This window comes from Choloepus didactylus, chromosome 18 (genome assembly GCF_015220235.1).
Source record: "Choloepus didactylus isolate mChoDid1 chromosome 18, mChoDid1.pri, whole genome shotgun sequence".
In the NCBI taxonomy this organism is placed as follows: Eukaryota; Metazoa; Chordata; class Mammalia; order Pilosa; family Megalonychidae; genus Choloepus; species Choloepus didactylus.
The window spans coordinates 76,858,122-76,872,380 of NC_051324.1; the positions used below are offsets into that span (position 1 = coordinate 76,858,122).

Below are 14,259 nucleotides of genomic sequence, written 5' to 3' on the forward strand. Positions count from 1 at the left end.
AAGGCTTCCAGGGAAAGAATATGCCCTGACAAACAAAAGGTGTCTATTCCTTCTCTCCAAGTTCTCAACATTCTTTCGCTCTGTAAGATTTATTATGTCTTAGATTTCCCTGAATCGGTCTTTCTGATGCTTTTGAAAGGAAAATAAAATCTGAAAGGCATCAAATTTTTTGCCCAATTTCATAGTAAATAATGTGTTTTCCGATCACTTTCCAAATGAAGTCATAAACGTCTCCATTGCAGTTGAAAAAGCATCTGAGTATCTTCTAACCCACTCATGAAACAAACTGAATGGTCCTTTTCTTGGACATAAGCATTTTCAGTTAAGCATGATGTTAGGGAAACTGCAACAAATAAATCCTTTTAAGTATCCCCCAAGACAAGGTTTCAACAAAATACAGGGGTGGGGGTGAGGGTTATTCAAAGCACCAAGCTGGACAAATGGCAAATGCAAAGTCCATTTCTCTTTTCCTTTGTTCCTCATGTTAGCTTAGAGCCGGCTGGGCCTTAGACTTCTCCTTTGCTCAGAGACCATCAAATAAAACCATGGAGTGAAGCCAGTGAAACCTACCGCAAGAACCCACCAAAAAAAACAACTTAATTTTATACATTACCATAGTAAGCAATATACAAAAATACCCAAAGGATAAAAATTACAGTTCTCACCCTTGAGCTTATACCCTAATGAAGAAAAATGGACACATTCCTAAATAAGAAAAAAAAACAGGTGAGAGACAGTGTGTGTATGATCTTTAAAATATTAAATCCAAATGTTTATGAAAAGCTTTGTAGGTGTATAGAAAACAAAATTCACTCAAGTTCTCTACTAATGAAACCACGCTTTGAGGAATCTGATTCAACAGTGACATCCTTTTATCCATAACAGCAGTTCCCTTTCTTCTTTAAATTAGTAAATTAAAAATTACTCTTTAAAGAAAGCAAGAATATTTTTACTGTTCTCAAAGATCTGTAGTGCAAAATATGCTGTGATTTTCTCTGTGAAAGATGGGCCTTGGTTAGCCTTTGCCCCTCATTTCAGTAAAACAGGCGTGAAAAACAGAAGCAAACCGCCCTGGTGCTGAACCTTTGGGCCAACTCTCCTTGTGGCTGGTCGGTACAGCAGGGACGATGCTGCTGCCACCACCACCCCAGTGCAGCGCAGGTGAGCTGTCCCCGTGAGCCAGGTAAGGGGGCTGTCCTCTCCTACACCTGGCGGAGCACGCTTGGAAGGTCCAGGAGGGAGGGGAAAGCAGCGAAGATAAAAGGGATAGAGCGCGCACCGCATCCTAGGGATACTGTCACGGGTCAGTCTCTTTACACCTCAAACCTGTGATCCCTATTAGAAAAGGCCTGAACCTCATCAGGTTGTGATTCAGTGAATTTGGGCTTCATCAGGTAACCGCATTAGCAAGCCTGGGGACTTCTGCCCCTTCCAGATGTAGCCGGATATGTAACCAGAAGGCGCCCCCACCCTCACCCAACACCGATGCTGCAGTCTAAGTTACCGAGTATTTATAGAGCCTTTCATTCAGGGTACATTCAATTAAGGCAAACTCTGTTTTTACATTTGAACCTAAACATAGTTTTTTTATTTACAGGTGTTAAACCACAAGTGGCTTGGTAAACCTCGAGTGAATCAAGATCAAAGGAGGGTCTCCAGAGTTATCAGAGTAAAACTTCACTTTGACTGCAAAACTTTACTGAAAATATTTCTACTAATTATACTATGACTTCTGAAGAGTGATATAACACAATTTTTACTGATATAAAAACTAAAAATTGGGAGAGATTACTTTTATTTACATCTAACTTAGTAGATTTCACTCTATAGTTTAACTGATATGTCATTTTGATAAGCATACATTTGATCAAAACTGTATTCAGCCTTGTTAAATTACTTATGACTTATCTATGATTGAAGTAACAGCTACAGCTCTATCCTGTTTTCTTTTTACACAGAGGACCAGATGGCTACATATTACATGTTATCTATATTTAAGAAGGTGGAGAAGCAATTTTTGCATTTCATTCACAGCTTTTAACCAAACAGTTAGCTTCTGCTTCAGTTACAATTTTCTAATATAGGGCTTGAAGGATATGAATCATCTGAAACTTTTTATTATCTAGAAATTGTGCTGGGGTGTTTGGGGGTAGCTTTTGTTAAGTATGCTTTATAACAGAAGGAATAACTAGTTTTTCACCAACAGAACAGAAAGCATCAGGTGTACATGAGAGCAGCAAGGCTCCTCAGTCATCTGCTCCTTACATAGGGAGGAGTCTGCTCCTCATTTTCAGACTCCTGAGTTGGGATATTATCCTATAAAAATATCCCCATGTGCACCTAACACCATCTCTGATAACCATAAAAATCCTTCTACTCAAAACTTTGTTTTTTTGCAGGTGCTTAAACATGGCTTCAAACGGAGCCCTTGGAGACAAGCACCTGAGAAACAGCGGTTGTGCTGGGAAAGAAAGACCAGGAAGAGGAGAGGAGGACAGAGGAGAGCGGAGGAGGAGGAGGAGGAAGGGGAGGGGGAGGGGGAGGGGGAGGGGGAGGGGGAGGGGGAGGGAAGGGTGGCGGGAGGGGAAGGAGGTGGGAAGAGGAAGAGAGGAAGGGAGCGGGTAGGCAGAAGGAAAGGAAGGAGAACGAGAGCGCAGGGGAAGAGAGAAGGGAAAGGAGTGGGAAGGAGGAAAGAAGATGAAGAGGCGAAGGGGAGACGGGGGGCGGGGAGGGAGGCGGGACGCCCTCGCGGCTCCTCCCCGCGCCCGGGCACCTACCACGTGGGCCCGGCGGCCGCCCCGAGGGGACACGGCGGCGGGGTCCCGGGAGACCTGCATGACCCGCAGACTCCGCGGGCCGCCTCGCCCACCCCCAGACCCCGCTCCGCGCTTGCAGCTCCCGGGCCCACGGCGGCGGCGGGTCTGCGCCTCCCGCTCTGCCTCAGCCTGCGGCGCGTGCGCGGGAAGCTCACCGGAGGCGGGCCCGAGGCCGAGGGCGCCTCCGATTGGCGCAGAGAGACGTCAATCCCTCGGAAGCGGGGCGGACAGCCCCGCAGAGTGGAAAGGCGCGGCCTAGAGTGGCGGCGCGGGGAGGCGGGGCTGGAGGACCGGGACGGCGCGGGGGGCGGGGCTGGAGGACCCGGGCGGGGCGGGGCCCACCTCTCCTGTGACCCGACCGCGCCGGGTCGGGGTCGCTCCCAGGCGACCTCCCCCGGCCTCCCCTAGCCACTGCGGACGCCGAGGTTGTAGAAGCACTTCCGTGGGAGCGGGTGGCCATGACTTAAGATCCACCTTCAGAAAGGAAAACGAAAGGAAAAGGTGGGATGTTCGAAGGCGCTTTTGCCCCGATGGGGAGGAACAGCCCCCGTGGTCCCGACGCGGGTGGGCGGAGGAGCGGGGAGGTGGCCGAGCAGAGCGGGCCCCCTCCAGACTGGCCGGCTGCTGGTTTCTGCCTCCCCAGGGAGCCTCGGGAATGACCCTACCTAAAAACGCCCGAGACAGGCCCGGTTCCGGCCCAAACACCCCGAAACAGTGACCTCCCCTCCAGCCGACCCCCCGGCCGGTGCTCCCAGTCCCGGCCGCGCGGCCTCCGGGAGGCTCTGCGTCGCGGTGAAGCGGAGCTGCCGGTGGGCGGCTCTCGCAGGTGCTCTCCCGGGTGCTCCCCACTGCTGAGCGTCGTGAAGCCTGCGCCCGGGTCACCTCCACTCCGGATTTGTTCAAACTGGCCCAAGGTAAAGAACAAGTCCATAACCATGCCTTCCACGACAGTCCTTTGCTGTCCAAAACGAAGGTTAAATGCACATCATTCTACATATAAATATATTGACAGAGTCAAACTTTTGTTTTAAATCTTTTAAGCATTACTTCAAATGTAATTTTTCCTTGAATTTCATCCATATTTGCAAAGCCTGTTGTATGACACCCAGGACAGATGGGTAAAAACACATCCTTATTTACAGTCTGACAAAAGCAATCTGAGAACTGGTTTTCAAGGACCTGATATTCTCCTTAGAATAGTTCATTTTAGACAACTTGGTACAAGGTAGCATGTAACTCTCAGAGTGGGCCGGCAGGCGGCCCAGATGTAATGGAAGGAGGCACCAGGTGGCAGGTGGCTCCAGGGTTCTCTGTTCTAATGGTGTCTAGAACTGGGTTGGCTGCTTGTGTCTTCTGCTGCCAGAAACTTGCTTTTTGGTGTCTTCTCCCTAATAAAAACGTGTTTAGGACGTGCTTTCTGCAGACATTCAGAGTGCCAAGAGGCACCTCAGAAGCGTATGGTTATAACTTTGTGGAATTCTACAATCTAAAGGTCGTGGCACAGGACGCACCACCCCACGAGGTGAGGGAGGCAGAGGGATTGCCTGGTGGGCTAGGGCCGTCTAACCGCAGGAAAAGTGGGGTGGTGATGAGAGACTGGCAGGCCTCCAGCTGTGAGAACTACACAAGGACCTCTCCTGATGCCGGTGTGCACAGCTCTAACCAGAGGGGAGCTCGCTGCAAAGAGTGCAGTCCCCACGCCAGTGACAGTGACGACGTCAGCCAGACGCACCGCGGGGCACCCACAGACGACCAGAATGGTCATCCCAGCACACACCCCACGTGCATGAGGTGCACACTACTCTAGCTCAGCTTCTCCAAGGCAAGGTTGGTTTAATGACTCATTAAGGAGTTGCACTCATGCCTTAAAAACAGCAGTTGACGAGACAGTGGAGGCTGAGGGTGGCTGTGATGCTGTGAATTCCATTTCTTCAGCAGCTTCAGGAAATGTGATCAGCTCAGGAAATGTGATCACTGCTTGGAAACACTGTAGTGCATTCAGGGACCCCAGGTAAGGCACCATGGTGCAGCATGTGTCACACCCCACCCTGAGCTCCAGTCACAAGCAGATGGTTAGATAGTCCCGTGGGTGTGAAATACAGAGCGAGGAGACCTTGCGGAAGTTGGGGGCCATCCCGCCCTCCTCCCTGCAAGTGCAGTGCCTCCCCGAGGAGCTGCAGGAGTGACCCTACTTAAAAACATCTCTGAGATGGCCCCCAGTCCCATTTAAAAAACCTTCCTACAAGGGGAAAGCGATGCCTGGCCCTGTCCTCACCCCAGCCATTCTCTTTGAGGAAGTGGCCCATCTCTCGGCCCCCAGGGGCAGGCCCTGCTCCGAGTCCACCGGTCTCTAGACACAGCCACTGATCAGGGATGGCCCTGAGCCAAGCTGGGCCATGACATTCAAGGTCAGGGCTCTGGGAGGGGAGCCCCCAGTCCGGCATAGGAACTGGAAGTGCTGCTCATGCTTGCCTTGGGCAGCGGCTGTGAGGACGGTGTGGTGGGAGCTTGCAGGGGTCTCAGGCAGATTCTGGGGGAGGCAACCCCGAGGACCCTGCCTTGGAGCTGGCCCTCAAGCCACAGATCCGTGAGCAGCGGCCCCTTTGTTGCTTAAACTGGTGGACTGGGCTGCCCAATTGCTTATGACCCAAAACTCCTGCCTGGTACCAGGAGCTTCCCTGAATCGGAAGCATTTGCACCAGGAGCAGAAGGAAAAGCGAAAGTAGGTAGGGGGTGAGGCGAGTGCCCCAAGTCCAGAGAACGGCATGAGCCGGCCCCAAAAACCCCGGGCAGCCCCCAGCTGGCCAAGGGGGCAGCGTGATGTCACTAGGGGTGTAATGGAGGGACTGGACGAGAGAGCTGGGGCCTGTGTCACGCGGAAGGGGGCCAGACATCCTGTCAGGCCCAATGCGCAGACCCCATGGAACCTCGATAAGTATTTGCTGAGCCACCGCCCCACCATTCTGAGTTGTCCAAAGATGGAGGAGGTTACCAGGAATTCTGGAAAGAGAAAGAGAATCCCACTAATTAAGCCAGGCTCTTTACAAATATTATCTCATTAAAACCCAGCGCGACACTGCTGACCAGAAGCCAGAACCCACGCTTACTCTCTGGGCCCACCACAGGCAGTGATGAGCTTCTCACACAAGAAGCATTCGAGTAACAGCTGAACAGGCATTTGGTGTGGGTTTGTCAAGAGCATCCGAGTGTCACAGGACATCTGTCTCGGCCTGGGTAACCCCTCCGTCCCCAGCACAGAAAGCAGCACCTAAGACCGCGTGGCTTGGAGGACACGCTCAGTAACAAAAGGGGGAGGGAGGAGAGAGGGTGCCGTGCGAACAGAGCTAGGAAATAAGACTGTCAACACATTTATCTATTTACAGATTAATAATATAATGAAAATAAGTTTTTTCAAAGTGTTATTTAGCTCAGTCTCCCATTGTGGGCATAGAAATTGCCAAGCACTGCATCTATACTATCTAAATGGACTGCTGGTTTGGATTATTAGGTTTCCCTGGTCAGTGTGGACAGTGAAATCAAGTAATTGGAGCTCCCCAGAATCGACAGCACCTGGCTTTTGGCTGTGGGTGGGCTGCACCCCGGCACCCACCCAGGCCCAGGTCACACTTAGCCTCAAACACGTCTGTTAGGGGCTGCAGAGGGTTTCACACCAGTATCTGAACTTCGGCGTCTCTCAGAAAGGGACCCCTGGCAACGGGCTCTCGCTGTGCCCTCCTGGGACCCCGGTGGGGGCTGCGCCTGCAGGCTCCCTCCCCACCAGCCCCGCTGGCCTCGGGGTGCGCCTGGACACTTCGGCACCGTCTTTGCCCTCAGCCCACTTCCGGACCGCGATCACAGGGCGTGGAGCCCTGCCTTTCCTGAGGGCTGGGCACTGCGGCCTGGCCTCTCGGTATTTTGAAGTTTTAATATTCTCTGAAAATGGATGGACCCCTCTTCAAATGGGAACACGTTTAGTTTTTATAAACCCTCAAATACAAGAATATTGTAGAATGTGTCTTTTAAGGACAAGCATAGTGTTTTTAACGCCCTCCTAGTTGCATGCTTCATGAACCAACAACAGGTAAGAATAAAAACATCATAACCAGCACCACTGGGCTGTTGCCCGATTGTGGAAGGAGGAAGTATTTGGCCCTCAGTGCAGTGATCTTGCCAGTTTGCTTTGGTCCAAAGACTCATGTTCCCACCAGCAATTCGACAACTCACCAGCGACCAACCCCCTGGACAGCACGGTTTCTTCCATGCCACCCAGAGCAGAGCGGCTGGGAAAATGGTGTGTTCTTCCCAGAAGGTGCATAGACGTGCTGAGACCAACAAACCATGGTCCATTAATCAGAAGCACTGATAATGACCTGCTGGTTCCCCATAAATTTCAAGTTTCCTGGCACCCGGGTCTGGATTTTGGCCAGGCTGGGAAGCCTCAGCAATTTGCAGAGGGTGCGAGGAGGAAGGCACATGGGGTTTTTATGGGGCTGGCAGGAGCCAAGGGGAGGGTGGGCTCCTGCTGCAGCTGCGCAGTGCTGGGCTGCTGGGCAAGCCAGGAGCTGCCCCCGTGTGCCCGGCCCTGCGTGGCCTTGGACTTGGCTGCCGGGGCCCCTGTGGGAGGATGCTCCCAACTGCAGGGCCCCAGCCAACTGGGCCCAGGGCAGCCACGTACCCCAGCTGTGCAGGATCCAAGCCCACATGGAGAGCCAGGGGATGCCAAAGTGTCTGCAGGTGAAGGGCTCTGGAGGCGACATCGCTGGGGGCAGATCCTGGCTGCTCGTCACAGCCTACAGGATCTCAAGCCTCGGCCCCTTTTCAGCCCCGTTTCCTCGCCTGCAGACTGGAACTTAAAGAGCCTGCACCCTGAGCAGGGTGGACACCCGGTGAGCAGGCATCTGAGGCTGGAAATCGCATGGGGGGAGCTGAGGGACCTGCCAGCACCCACCCCCCCCCCCCCGCGTGTCTGGCAGCACAGGTGAGGCCCTCATGGTGGCCAGCCCCGAGAGAAAGGTCACTGGACAGGGAGGGGGAGCTCGGACCCTCCTGGTGACAGGTGCCCTGAGGCCGTGTGCCAATTTTAACCAGTTCTGTCTGCACAGCCTTGGTTAATCCGGAGCTCATCCTCCAAATGCTGGTTTCCAAGCATGAGGGAGGCCCCCCAGACCTGCCAGCGAGATCCCCCCCCCGGACCTGCCAGCCAGTCCCCCAGACCCGCCAGCCTGTCACCCCCCATGACCGCCAGACAGTCCCCCCCAGACCTGCCAGCCAGTCCCCTGCTAGACCTGTCCCTTTGGCCTTGTCAAACCTGGCTGGGTTTGGATCCAGCTTCCCACATGCTGGTGTCGGGGAGTGTTCCTTCCATAGAAGGGGGTGACTGGGATACACTCTGGGGGGGGGGGGCAGGTGAGAGGAGGGCCTGAGTGGGCCGTCCTCTCTCACAGTTCAGACTGTGACTCTTGTCAGCGGTTTAAATCAAGAGACACAGTAGCAGCAGCCGAGTGACAGTAGGGGATGCCCAACTAGAGTGGACTTGGGCGGGGGTCTCTTGGGAACCCCACTCCTCCCCATGACGAGCTCGTTTCATCTCACGGACCTGTGAGCCCGAGGTCACTGCATCTCGCACGCTCCTTGTTGCCGGTCAGCGCCAGGGTGCAGGAGCTGTCCCCAAAGCCCCCTCACCACCTACTGCTGAGTCGGGCCCCCCTCACTGCCCCTCTCTTCCAGTTATTTCAAGTTGTGTTTTCTCTCTTTGCTGGGAAGGTATTCACGAGTATGGCTCTGAATCCTTGAGGAATAAGATGGGACGTAAACCCTTTTAGATGACCTGAGAAAAGAAACCACTTTTGGGAATGGGTGGGGTTAGGTTAGGGCAGCTCAGCTCCCATTTAACAGGAACAAGGAGCAGTGCACATGGGGCCTCCGAGTTTGGGTGGAGGTGGTTGTGCTCTGTGGCTGGTACAAGGCAGCTACAGTTATTTTTGCCTTTTGAGGTTTACTACTTCCTGTTTGGACATTTTTGGAAGTATAGGAAACCTAGGAGGTCTAGCTAAGGGAAAGTGCTTCAAAAGTTCTCAAGGGTCCCGGGAGCAGGCTGGGGTCCCGGCTGTCAGCTCCACAGTCTTACAGAGGGGGTCCTTCCTAATTTCACCTTTTTTTAAGGAGAATATCCTTGCGGTTTACGTACAATCAAGATTTTCAGGGAAGAGTCCAAGCTTCTTATGATCAAGGAAATCACGTGTGAGCAGGTGGGAAGAAAGGGAAAACCAAAGCGGAACCGAGGGAGAGCTGGAGGCCGGGCCGGAGCAGCCCGGGGTGCAGGGGTCATAGCCCACGGACAGCCGGGCACAGCAGAGGGAGGGGCAGGGGGCCACAGGTGGGGAGCCCCCCAGCTGCTGCGAGGCAGACCCTCTGCCCGGGGTCGCTGGAGGCCACGTGTGCGGGGACAGCGCCCAGAGGGGCACATGCCCCTCTCCCCACAAGGACAGTGGGAGCTCAGTTCTCGGGAGGCTGCTGAGTGAACGTCGGGTTCGGGTGCCCGGCGCCCCCGCCCCGCTGCGAGGGCAGTGAGCGTCCGCGCTGCCGGCCCCCACTGCGGGCGGAACCTGTGGCCCCCAGGGGTCCCATCCCCAGGGTCGCAGGCGCTGCCACAACAGCATCTTTGGGGGTGGGGGACACAGGACGGTGCAGGGAGGGCTTGGGGGAGCCCCCTGGCCAGGCTCGGAGGGTCCCACACGCAGAGCGCTGTGGCCACAGACCCCAGAGCAGGGTCAGGAGGGACCGGGGGTCCGGGAGGGAGGGCGAGGAGGCAGCGGCCCGGCCGCCCATCGCTGGCTGAAGGCTTCCTGCTGGAACCAGAGGTCAAACGGCCGTGTGGACCCTTCATTCTCAGCAGAGCCACTCACATGCACACCCACACAGTGTACGCACACTGAATACACACCTAGCACACATGCCACACAACACTCAAACACACTCTTGCACAACTAACACTTTCACACGCACACCCACCCACTCAAACTTTCTCACACACTAAACACACACACCCACTCACCCACACAACGCCCTCACCTGCACACACTTGCACACTAACACACTTGCATTCAAACACCTACCCACTTAAACACACATTCGCAAGCTCATACATACTGTTACCCATTCATACACTCACACACTCACTGCAGACACACACGTTCACAACCACTCACCCACTCACTCTTGCACACTAACACACTCATCACCCACTCACACACTTGCACACACTGACACACACACATTCGCACACACTGACATTCTCAGATTCACACTCAACACACTCACACAACCCCCTCACACACTCCAACACACCCACTCACACACTATCGCACACACACATGCACACACCTACAACTCACACACACACTCAGGCACCCATTCAGGACCAAGGGGTCCTGGGAAACACACCCAGAATGTGGGGTAAGGGACACCCCTGTTTTTTCTCTCAGTACCTCCAGAATGATCCAATTTTTAAATTAGCATCTTTTGTTTTATAATTTAAAAGTATATTTTAGATCATTTAAACAAACTCTTAGAAAAAAATCTCTCCACCTCATTTTCTCCACAACACACTCCCCGGGGGCCGGCAGAGGCCCTGCTCCTCCCCGCAGGACACGTCTCCTCCCTCTGCACACCAGAGGGGACGGGCTCGGGCGGGAGGGTCCAAATCACGGGGGAAGATGCCGTGACGCCACCTACCACCCAGTCCCCCCGGGAGCAGGAGGATCGGGGTGACGCTGAGCTTCCCACATGACACACCATGATGTGCCCGAGGGCGGTGGCACTCCTCCACCCTGCATGGCTTCCTGGCACCCCCAAGCCCTCAGCCGGCACCGCCCAAGGCCACGGGTCCCCATGTCCCCCGGAATCCAGGAACTCCCCACTTTCCCCTCCCACTCCCTCCCTTCCTCCTTTCCCTCCCTTCCCTCCCTCCCTTGCCTGGAAATGCCCTCCTCTTTCTGTGAACAGACACACACTTCCATGCCACCCCTTCCAGGAAGCCCTCCAGGAGCGCACCCCACCAATACAGCCTGCAGCTGTTGGCACTCTGGACACCCATGGCCACGTGCAGCGGCCTGCCTGCCGGGAATCCCGGCCTCTAGCACAGGGCTGTGCCCTCAGCCCTCCATGGGCACAGAAAGCAATGCACAGGCGCATGCTGCAAGTCTCTGTGGATGCCTGGTGGGCTCAGGCCCAGGTGGGACCCCAAGGAGCATCTGTGAGGGGCGGGGGGGCTGGTGTGGATGGCACGGGGGGCAAGCTGAGGGCTAGCTGGGCCTCCCACCCTCCTGGGCCTTTCCAGAGTGTGTCCTCTGGAGGCTGCGGGAAGCTCCGGGTGGGAGGCACAGCTCTGGCCTACCAGGGATGCTGGGGACTCTGACACCGCGGAGCCAGTGAGGCTGAAGCCAGGGGACTGGGCACCCCACAGGGCCACCGCTCTTCAGTGACAACAAACCTTCAGCATTGCCGCATGTGGCTCTCTGGACAGCAGATTCCAGCCAGCCCCTGCGGGTGGGGTTGCCGGAAGGGGTCCTCCCCCAAGCTGCAGCTCCGCATTACCTTGGAGCACACTCACCACGTGGTCTGCCTTGTAGCACACCCAAGGAGGGCACTCAAACAATGTTTTCTAATTTTTTAATATGCGCGCATCAAATGATAGATTTGAAGGATAAAAGGGGTTTATAATAAAACCAGAGCCACCGCCGTGCCCATGTGGTCCTGTGCAGTGAGGTGACCCCAAGTGGGGACCCCACTGCCACCCGTCAGAACCATGGTCTTGGGCCTGGCATCTGCCCCCACCCAGCTCTGGCCTGAATGGGGTCCTAGCCCCTCTCCCAGCTCCTGACCCCCTCCATGTCCCCCCACCGCCTGGCCCCTCCTGCCACGCCTTCCCCCCAGGCTCTGTGGGGCCCCATGAAATACCTTCCCCTGCACTTGGCTGGTTTGTGGGAACATGAGGCTCTCCCAGCCAAGCAGGTGGTCTCCCTGCCCTGAAGCCCGTGGCTGACCTGCTGACCCAGTGGTGCACCCATCCCGCTGGTTTGGGGTGGACTGGGGGCAAGCAGACAGCCTTCCAGCACCCACGCCCTCAGCACCCCACTGGTCCAGGGGCCCTGCAGACCTTGCCCTCCACACCCTCCCCTGCCGGGGGCAGCCCTGAGGGACAGAACAGGACAGGCTCATGGCACAGGTGGGCCCAGGTCAGGGGTTGACAGCAGCCCCGACCTGCCCACCTGCCATCTGCTGAGTCACGGAGCTGTGCCCTGCAGGGCAGGCCCAGACCTGCCGCGGAGGGCCCTGTCCCTGTGGTCCCTGGGCAGTGCCCGGCCTCTCCCTCCGCCCCCGTCCTTCCTGCCTCAGGGGCAGGACCTGCGTCCCGGCCAGAGTGGGGCTCGGCCAGGTTGGAGGCCCTGGTGTAACTCGGCAGTCACCGGGCACAGCTGCCGCCCCCACTGAATGCTGGGTGTGATGATGGGACTGTGGCGAGACAGTCTGTAGGCGGGGCCGCTGAGGGCTTCAGGGCTGAGTGTGACAATCTCTGCACCTTCAGGTGGGGCCGTGGGGACACAGATGAACTGCACTCAGGCACACAGACACACAGGCACAGACGCACAGACACACTCAGACACACAGACACACACACAGATACACACATGCACACAAGACACACAGATGCACAGATACACACAGACACAGAGGCAGACACACAGATACACAGACACAGATGCACAGACACACTCAGACACACAGACACACACATAGATACACACATGCACACAAGACGCACAGATGCACAGATACACACAGACACAGAGGCAGACACACAGATACACAGACACAGATGCACAGACACACTCAGACACACAGACACACACATAGATACACACATGCACACAAGACGCACAGATGCACAGATACACACAGACACAGAGGCAGACACACAGATACACAGACAGATGCACAGACACACTCAGACACACAGACACACACATAGATACACAGATACACACAAGATGCACAGATGCACACACAGATACACAGATGCAGACTCACAGACGCACACACAGAGGCAGACACACAGATACACAGATGCAGACACACAGACGCGCAGACACACAGATATACAGATGCAGACACACAGATGCACAGACACACAGACACAGACACACAGATACACAGACATGAAGACACACAGATGCACAGACACACAGAAGCAGACACACAGATATATAGACAGATGCAGACACACAGATGCACAGACACACAGATACACAGACATGAAGACACACAGATGCACAGACACACAGAAGCAGACACAGATATACAGACAGATGCAGACACACAGATGCACAGACACACAGATACACAGACATGCAGACACACAGACGCACAGACACACATGCACACAAGACACACAGATGCACAGATACACACAGACACAGAGGCAGACACACAGACACAGAGGCAGACACACAGACGCACAGGCACACGTGGGGACCAGCGGGGTCACAGCCGGACGACCCCGCTTTGGGCCCGCTGGTCTGGTAATGGCTAGGTGAGGCTCGTGGGGCTGAGCCACCCAAAGTTGCCGCTGCCGAGGCCGCGGCAGGTGCCCTCGGGCAGGCGTCACCGGCCACATTCTGTTGGCCCGACGTCACACCTAGACGCAAGGTGACCTGACCCCGGGGGTCGACACCTGCTTGGAGCCCGCGTCCTCCCTCTGTTCTCCGAGGCTCAGACAGCGAAACCCACCAGCAAATTAGGATAAGGAGGTTATTGGGCGGTGGCTTTAGCGCTCCACGGCTGTTTCATGTTGTAATTACATGTTGCTCACTGCGGTTGCTAAACATTAAATTACAAGCATTGGCTCTTGATACATCATTTGACACGATTATAATAATTACGCCCCTATGAGAAGGTCAGCAAAAGTGACCTCGGAAGGTGAAATTAGCATGACAAAAATGACAGGGAAAGGTCAGCTGGCTGCCCAGGGCCAGGCGGGCACCGGGGAGAGGTGGGGGTGGCTGCGGAAAGGGCCGGGGCCCACGTGTGGACACGTGTGTGTCCTCCTGCGAGTGCCAGGGACCAGCCTTCAAAGGTCAGGGGCCAAAACACAGGGCATGACAGGTAAACATGTCTAGGCATCTCTCAGACGCTGGGAGAGGATGTTTCCCGGCCACATTTGGGTAAAAGCGCACTGGGCCGTGGGTTGGCCTCCTGGGCTGAAGCCCGTGTGCCCGCCTGAGCGCCACACGTGCCCTGGGCAGCGGGTGTTGGTGGGGGCCGGGGGAGCACGGAGGGGGTGCTGCAGGGGGGCGTCTTGGGGATCCAGGACAGGGGAGGCCCAGTCCCCTTAGCCGTGGTCACTTGGGCCCCGCTGCAGGCCCCCCACGGATGGACAGAGAAG

The 14,259-nt window shown here is 55.5% G+C and overlaps 1 protein-coding gene across 8 annotated transcripts in view; it reads right to left on the reverse strand.

Moving 5' to 3' along the window:
- Positions 1-2,940, reverse strand: part of B3GNTL1 (UDP-GlcNAc:betaGal beta-1,3-N-acetylglucosaminyltransferase like 1) — a 238,622-nt gene extending 235,682 nt beyond the window's left edge. For all 8 annotated transcript variants that reach the window (XM_037810619.1, XM_037810620.1, XM_037810616.1 and 5 more), the window contains exon 1: positions 2,778-2,940. In XM_037810619.1, coding sequence (XP_037666547.1) covers positions 2,778-2,837 — 60 coding nt within the window. In that variant the 5' untranslated portion in view covers positions 2,838-2,940. The remainder of the gene's footprint in view (positions 1-2,777) is intronic.
- Positions 2,941-14,259: the final 11,319 nt, after the last annotated feature.